Source organism: Papilio polytes, unplaced genomic scaffold (genome assembly GCF_000836215.1).
Source record: "Papilio polytes unplaced genomic scaffold, Ppol_1.0 DF821911.1, whole genome shotgun sequence".
In the NCBI taxonomy this organism is placed as follows: domain Eukaryota; kingdom Metazoa; phylum Arthropoda; class Insecta; order Lepidoptera; family Papilionidae; genus Papilio; species Papilio polytes.
In genome coordinates this window covers 191772-199773 of record NW_013527293.1, presented here as the reverse complement: position 1 = coordinate 199773, position 8002 = coordinate 191772, and the positions used below count along the sequence as shown (strand labels likewise).

Genomic DNA, 8002 nt, shown 5'->3' with positions numbered 1-8002 from the left:
AGCGCGGGATATACATACTTCTGTAATCTAAAACAATCCACCGAAACGAATTACTAATTAACTCAAGGTCAAACACCCGACAGTAACGCGATCTTCTTTAAAAAATCATCTCAACTAAGTACACTTTTTTATTACATTTTTGTACATCTTACAAATGTCTTATTGGAACATTAATTTTGTATTGTATAGTTAAATGTTAACTGTTCCCTTTTATTTCGATTAAAAATAAAACAAAACACCAAATGTTTAAAAGCAAACTTATCACATACTAGCTGTCGCCGTGCGGCTTCATCCGCATGAAATTATGATAATTTTATTTTATTGTTTATCAATAGCAAATGTTAAAATGACATGACAAACCTTAGCAATCTTGCTTTTTTGATGTTGGCAGCAACTTATGGTCTCTTTCCCACATTAGGATTTTAATCCAAAATATTTACCCCCTAAATTTAATGGCGTGGAAATATATAGGCTAAAGCGTGACGTAAATGTAGGGCGTTCTATTAAAAAAAGAACTATTCAAAATCATGCTGTAATTGCTGACATCTTAGGCAACAAAGAAGTGTGTGTTTACGCTTTATTATAATAGTATAGATGATTTTAAAAATATCTAGGGCCCAAATCTAATACCTTGACCTATAATAGGACAATAAAGCAATAGAATGGCACGCCCTGTCGTATCGCCAAACGCCCCGTATCAGATAGCGATTGATAAGACCATATGTGTCACTTGATATTGCGACTCTGTGCACGTCGCTGTGATTTTGTTAGCAAATTAAGTTAACAGTTGTGTTTTTATTTAGTTAATTTTGTGAGTTTTTCGTTAATTAAATGTTTTGCGTCAAACGTTGGCTTTAAGTGCTTAATTTTTTATGTTACAATGTGTTGCAAGCTATGACGCAGTTGTTGATGGAAATATCATAAGTAGAGATAATTCTTTGATGTAAGTTAAGAGATAGAAGTAATTTGGAAATACCAGATGGCTTTAATTGCTTTACGTCTATACATCAAAACATTTACGGAAAGCTTGTACTAATAAACAAGCATTTTTTCTTTCATCCACATCATCTATTTCATTTTTTTATTTTAAAATATTTAACTAAATTGTTTTTTATCATCTAACAATTTATAAATGTAACGAACAATAATAATTCAACAAGTAACTAGTTCACAACCAAACTTTCTAAAAACTAACTAAAATAACTCCTAGGCAAATGACTAACAACGGTGTGGGGTGAGATAACGCGGTACACTACTAGTAGTACTCAAACACCTAGTGGTATTAGTACAATGAGTTTGGACAAGTTGAAGGTGGACCGGCAAGAGGGTGGCACTATCGGCAAGGAGAGTCCCTGCTACTTCTGCAATGATATGTTCGAGATGGGCAAACTACAGGTTAGTCCAATTGTTTTAAGTTACACGCATCGTCTCACTCTCCTTATCTCACTCTATATACAATCAGTGCATCAGTTTTAGGCCTACAGACCGATCTAAAAGTATTATTTAACAGTGGTAGAGTCCGCTTTAACATCTTCCCACGAATGGGCCGGCTCGCCCGGTGTAATACCACGACCACACAAAAAACAAGCGTGAAGTGGGAGCAATTCCGCGTTTCGACTGATAAGTGTGGTGCCGGAGGCCTAATTTTAGTCCCTCTCCCTTTCCACCCTTTTCTTAAAAGAAAAGAATGGGAAAGAAAAATGGATTTGACGGTGGAGGGGTCGCATACGAAGGGGAAATGTCCTCTTTATGTGCGTCTCCTCCTCCGTCAACTAAGGGTAGGCAACGCATCTGCAATTGCGGATGTTTATGGGCAGCGGTCGCTTGCCATTTCGGTGGATTAAGGTGGTCGCTTGTTCGTTTGCCACCTTATATAATAAAAAAAAAATCTCTTCAGTGATGTCATTATAAGAACGCACACATCTTTTACTAAACTATCGTACAACTGATTAGTCGCTATTTGATTCCTGTGACTTGAATTGGTTGCGAAACAATGGTCAATAGAAAATCGCACAACTGTTGTGGGATAGTTTAGTCAAAGGTGTGCGCCCACTCTAAACGTAAACAATCTTACTCATTACCTATAGTATGTTATTGGATAAGGCAATCACTGCCGCTTTTATTTTCTAATAACAAATACAAAGGCATCAAGTTCAAGAGAATTGAGAAACATGAATCGCAAATATTTAGTTTTTTAATTTAAATTCAAGTTTTCTTTGAACTCGTAAGTTTCAACTAAAATATACCTTTTATTAGGTTTTGTTTTCTTTATTAAATCCTTGCGTCGTGTTGTTGGAATCGAAAGCTCGCGTCCAAACAATATATGGACAATAAAACACCGTCCTTATAGCGAGGTATGGGCGTTTGGAATCGTCGATACGTGAATATTCGAGCAAAAAAACAACGTTATGGCAACGGAGATAAAACAACTTAATTCCACAAAACACTCCCGTTGTCAAGATAACGAAGTACCATATTACGATATTGAATACTGCGCCGATCTACAAATATTATATAATTTTAGAAGCTGATTACAGATTCTGCAAGGTTAAAAAAAATGCCATTGAAAAGATATAGGTCATGTCTATAAACTTACAGAGTATAACCCGCACTATTATAAATGTACCTGTCAGTGATGATGACAGTTCGTTGTGTACAGAACCACCTGAAGCAGTGCGGCAGCATCCTGGAGCAGTGCCCGCTGCGCTGCGGCGCCTGGATACAACGCAAACACAAGCAGGTCCACGTCAATGAGTGTCCCCAGATGGAGAAGGTATTTGCTATAATACTTTCATGTCAGTAATAAGTTTAGTACACCGGTAGAGGTAGACCTAGAAAGATATGTATGGATTGTGTGAAAGGTGACATGATCAAGAAGGGAGTGATGACTGAGATGACGCATGTAAAGTTTTTTGGATTACGAAAACCCGGTGCGCAGAAGGTTGTGTTATTTTTTTTATTCACGCGGCCGGATTTGCAGGCGAAAGCTAGTTAACGATATTTCGTACTGTAGGGCACAAAGTACTGTACAAGTCAGAAAAATATATATTCCTGTTTATGTTTTTGAATACGGAGAAGTAAGCTTTTATCTTTAAATAAACAAGATAAATGATTAATAGTGTATTCAAATCCAGCAAACTTTTCTTAGAAATACTATTATTGCAAACAGCTGTGGGGTATTGCAATTTCGAAAATGTAATTAAAAAGTCATAAAGCAACGAAAAATGTCTGTCTGTTGCCATTGACAAGAGACTGCTCTTGGTTTGTTTTTAACTCCGCCGGGCATGTTGACCCTAAAGGAAATACAAAAATTTTAAAACATCTTGCAAGTCCGATGTCCGATAATTCTGAGAATCTTTAACCGGTAATTATGCAAGATCTTTCTATATTTAGCACGAATGGCGAGACACGCTTCAAGTTTTTTAGATATAATTTTAAGCTTCGGTTTACCTTTTTACTTTCAAAACTAAATTACGTTTGTTATTTTATTAGGATTTAAAAATTTAAAGTTACTGATTAATGTAACTAGTTAAAATAAAACCTTTTTATAACATAACAAATTATTATTTCAGGCTCGTAACTCATCATCTCCGACGCACGTGCGTGTGTCGGAGCCGTCGCCACCTGCTGTGCCCGCCAGCAACCACACGTGGACGCCCCGACACAGTCCGCTAGACGAGTGTGTCACATATCTCGAGAAAGAAGTAGCTGGTATCAAGTAAGTAGTCCTATAACTGTTTTTCAAAATGACCATATTCCCCTCTAAAGGACTTTAAAAGAACGATCCTCTTCTATGAAAAGAGGGATGGATGTAATCAGGAAAAAATATTTCCCGCCAAATTCATTTTCCATTGTTTACCAGAAAAGTATTTAGAATTGGCTTACGTCACATATACGAAGCGCGGAATGACATCGATGATCTTTTGTGTAGTCGTTGTATAGTATAGAGCAAGAATTCTATTCGTCCTCTAGCATTTTAAAAACCTACCAAGGATAGTTAGGCCAGTACCAAATGTTCTTTGTTTATCAGAATAGTGCTGAGTGCGGAGTCGAGCCAACGCGATGTATTCTCTACGGAGCTGGAGACGCTACGCACCAAGCTGGTGCTGGTGGAGGAGCGCGGACAGCACGTGGTTTCGGCGATCGGCGCGCTGCGAGCCGCGGTTGACGCTGAGGCCGCGCGCGCTGCCGACTGGGTCGCACAGTTCAGACATGATCTGTCAAATGTGCAGCTAGCTTTGCAGGTATGAAAGCGTCTTTTATCATACTGACTTAGGAGCGCGTTTTGGGGATTAATTGACAATACCGTTTTTTTTTGTGTGGCGTGTGTAAAGGAGTTGCAGAGTCAGCAGCTGAGTACGGCGATGCGTGTGGAGAGTGCGGTGAGCAGCATCGTGCACGAGCAGAACGAGCGAGAGCTCCTGGAGCAGGCGATGACTCAGCACGACAACAGGATACGAGCAATCGGACGACTGGGTATCGTATAATATTTTATCCTATAACACCAATTTATGATACGGTGAAATCTGGTAACACTTGTTTTAAGTGAATTATTTATATTTAAAAAAAAATGTTTCCTCCGAAGTGAAAACCAGATATGGCTTTGACCTTGGCACTAGACCATACAGGATACCAGTGCAGTGACAATTATTTTTTTTCCCACTAAAAATAACTTTTATCCAGTATCTATGTAAGACTTGGAATACGAGTGAGTTATTCTATTGCTTTTGTGTATTTTTAGAAGATGTGATGGAATACATAAAGCGTACAATAGAAGAGGACAGAGAACGGAACGCGGAGAGCCGTGCGGTGCTGGAGGGCGAGCTGGCGGAGGCGCGACGTGCCTCACAGCAACTGGCACACCTGGCCAGTCTTAGAACACAGCTGGAGACCACCGTCAATGAGAGACCGGTAATCTTACAGAAATTATCATATCAATATTGTAATAGTGTCTTATTACCAAGAATACTTTAATTTTTCGTCTAATATTTTTACAATGTTATAAAATTAAATTTCAGGCTTTAGACAGAGTTGCAGTACTGGAGGTGGCGACGGCAGACGCGAGAGCCGAAGCCGCGGAGCACTCCGGCAGGATGGACACCATCTCCAGAGACCTGCGCGCGCTCACCAAGTCCTACCACAAGATACGTAGCGAGATCGTGGACTTCCAGGCTAGGATTAACTTTAGTAATCCAGAACTTGGCAGTGACGATGGTACGTAAAATTACTCCTATCAGAATAGGGTGAAAATTAGTTTATTTTAAATGAAAATATTTTTTGCTATCAAGGGATCAACTCTTATTAAAACATGGTCCTTCGAGCAAGATACACTTCATTGTAAATCTGCAGTTATACAGTTAAAACGGTAATTATTTTTATCGAGCAAAGTTATTGCATTGCAGGTCACTTTATATGGAGGATAGACAACTTTACTTCCAGAATGAAAGATGCTAAGGAGAGGGACACAGTACTGACCAGCCCGCATTTTCGGACCAGCAAATATGGATATACCCTCAAAGTACGAACACTCGTTGTAAAATTGACCAAAAATTACATCCTTTAAAACCTAAGAAGTCACATCATTGCGTAGTAAACACCTACATGTTTCCAGGCCGAAGTAAATCTGAACGGTATCGGCAAATGGAAAGGTCGCAATATCAACTGCACGGTGCGGCTGGTGGCAGGCCCATACGACCCGCTGCTCGAGTGGCCCTGCGACCTTAACATCAGCATAGTCCTTAGGGACCAGCCAGCTAACAGGCCCCAAGTAAGCTACACACTTTTTAATTTATTTAGCCAGATACAGACACTAAGGCCTCATCAATTTTAGATATACAACTTGGCTTGTCATGGCTATTAGCTAACTTAGAATGTATTCGCAGGCAATGGATATAGTAAAATCACTGCAACTGCGACGCAAGTCCGCGTCCAGTCGTCACGACTACGACGAAGCGAATGAGGAAAAGACGCGGTCTACTGAGAACCTGGACATGAACGTGGTGCAAATGAAGAAGCAGTACATTTTCATACCGCACACCAGCTTGGACAAGTTCGAATATATCAAGAACGATGTCATGTTTCTAGAGTTTATGGTCAATCAATAGACATTCGTTGGCTTAAAACAACTCGATGTCATAAAAAAATCTTTTTTGGATTTTTTTGGACTTCAACGTTTTTTGGCCATAGAGAACAAAATGTGAATTTTCATAAAACAAAATGTCACCGGTTTTCTTGTACTGTCAAAATAATACAATCTTTATTATCTCTCTATTCAAGTTAATTACGTTATTTTATATTCTTTTATGTGCCCTCGAAATATCCAATTAAATTGTTTTCAATAGCAAGTAAAAACAGATTTATTGTTATCACTATATTGAAATAAAACGATATAATTATTATTCTAAGACATTTATTTGAAGTAACTACGTTTTAATATTCTCATTGAATGAGATAAACCTTATTGAATACAAGTGGCGAACCAGCTTACAGTGATCACACTTACTATATAAATTGTTAAAAGACATATAAACATACATACACAATATCATATGGTATTACCAGTAGAAACAATTGTTTACAGTAGATTAACAGTTCGAGGTGGAGGTGGCGACTTAGAGAAGGGACTTGTACTCCGCGAGGTACTGCTCCTCCTCCATGAGGGAGGTGTCGAGGTAGTCGTCCTCGTCAGCTCGGATGGCGGAGGACAGCCGCTCCAGCGCGCGGTCGCATTCCTTCTTCCTGCACAGAACGGACGAAAATACCCGAATTAATGAGTTTCGGATCTTATCTTTCCCACGAATGGAGTTAAATGAACAAGTTGTACCTTTCCCATTCCTGCTTCATTTTTGTGCGTGAGGTCTCCGCGGTGCTGGTGGAGGGGTTGCCCTCCTCTGCAACAGAACAGTATTGTCGAAGCGTGACGTGAAAAGTCTGACGTGGTTAGTGTGACGTGGTTAGTGTGACGTGTAAGTGTGACGTTTAGTTTGACGTGTTAATGTGACGTGGTTAGTGTGACGTGTAAGTGTGACGTGTTAGTTTGACGTAGTTAGTGTGACGTGGTTAATGTGACGTGGTTAGTGTGACGTAGTTAGTGTGACGTGGTTAGTGTGACGTGGTTAGTGTGACGTGGTTAGTGTGACGTGGTTAGTGTGACGTGTAAGTGTGACGTGTGTGACGTGTTAGTGCGACGCGGCCGCGGCGTGCTCACCCGACGTGTCAGCGTGCCCCGACAGCAGCAGGTCGAGCGCGGCGTGCAGCTCGTTGTGTCCCGCCTGCAGCGCGCGCCGCACCACCTCGCCGGAGTACCCCATGGCCTCCAGCTGTAAGTCACCAAGGTGATAGACACCAGTTGTTAGGGATGTCCAAAACCGATTATTAATGAATTAGTAATTTCGTAAAATACATAAATCAGGCAAGATTTAAAATTCATCAATAAGTGCAATCATAATATCAAAGATTGTATCTGTTGGTCGGTAAACTTGATTTAAAACTACATTCGTTTAAGCGTTTTGTACTCAACGTCTCCACAATAATTAGTAGGCAGCTTTCAAATGTATGTGTATGTTAAAAAGGTAGTCAGTGGTACGCACATTTGCACAAATTACTGCTCCCTAATTGGTTATTTTCAAGAGACATAGTTTGTCCTGTTGCATGTAACAGGGCAATTTTTCAGTAAATGGAACATCGTCGATATCCTCGACTCTAATCACTTACAGTCGAGTAAATCGGATGAAAAGATGTCACGATCTACATTAATAATACCTCAGCAATGAGCTTGTTGTCGGGTTCAGAAGGCGAGTCCTCGTCGACCTCCGCCACTTGGCCCAGCATCTCGCACAGCTGGAACACAACTTCATTTTAGAAGGTACTTCGTTATTACGTAAGGGCTCGAGTTGTCCCGGCGAGCACATACCAGCTGGGGGTGGTCCTTAAGCGAGGTGAGGTCTTTGAGCGCAGCCTGCAGGTCGTTGTTGTTGTGTCGCAGCGCCATGGCGGCCAGCGG

General features: G+C 40.4%; 2 protein-coding genes across 2 annotated transcripts in view; one reads left to right on the top strand and one right to left on the bottom strand.

Annotated features, from left to right (window-relative positions):
* The first annotated feature begins 743 nt into the window (after positions 1–743).
* On the top strand, positions 744–6328 carry LOC106107726 (TNF receptor-associated factor 1). Its single transcript, XM_013288716.1, has 11 exons — positions 744–943; positions 1211–1395; positions 2660–2773; positions 3573–3718; positions 4031–4244; positions 4335–4476; positions 4742–4911; positions 5019–5214; positions 5403–5518; positions 5612–5767; positions 5883–6328. The coding sequence occupies exons 2-11, from the start codon at positions 1291–1293 to the stop codon at positions 6102–6104; spliced, it is 1581 nt and encodes a 526-aa protein (XP_013144170.1). The 5' UTR covers positions 744–943; positions 1211–1290; the 3' UTR covers positions 6105–6328.
* A 64-nt stretch (positions 6329–6392) lies between these two features.
* The window catches only part of LOC106107718 (NEDD8 ultimate buster 1), a 4540-nt gene continuing 2930 nt past the window's right edge, over positions 6393–8002 (bottom strand). Inside the window, exons 6-10 of the mRNA XM_013288703.1 lie at positions 7913–8000; positions 7762–7839; positions 7208–7319; positions 6824–6890; positions 6393–6738 (exon numbers count right to left, since the gene is read on the bottom strand). Of these exons, the coding sequence (XP_013144157.1) occupies positions 6612–6738; positions 6824–6890; positions 7208–7319; positions 7762–7839; positions 7913–8000 (472 nt within the window). The 3' untranslated portion in view covers positions 6393–6611. The remainder of the gene's footprint in view (positions 6739–6823; positions 6891–7207; positions 7320–7761; positions 7840–7912; positions 8001–8002) is intronic.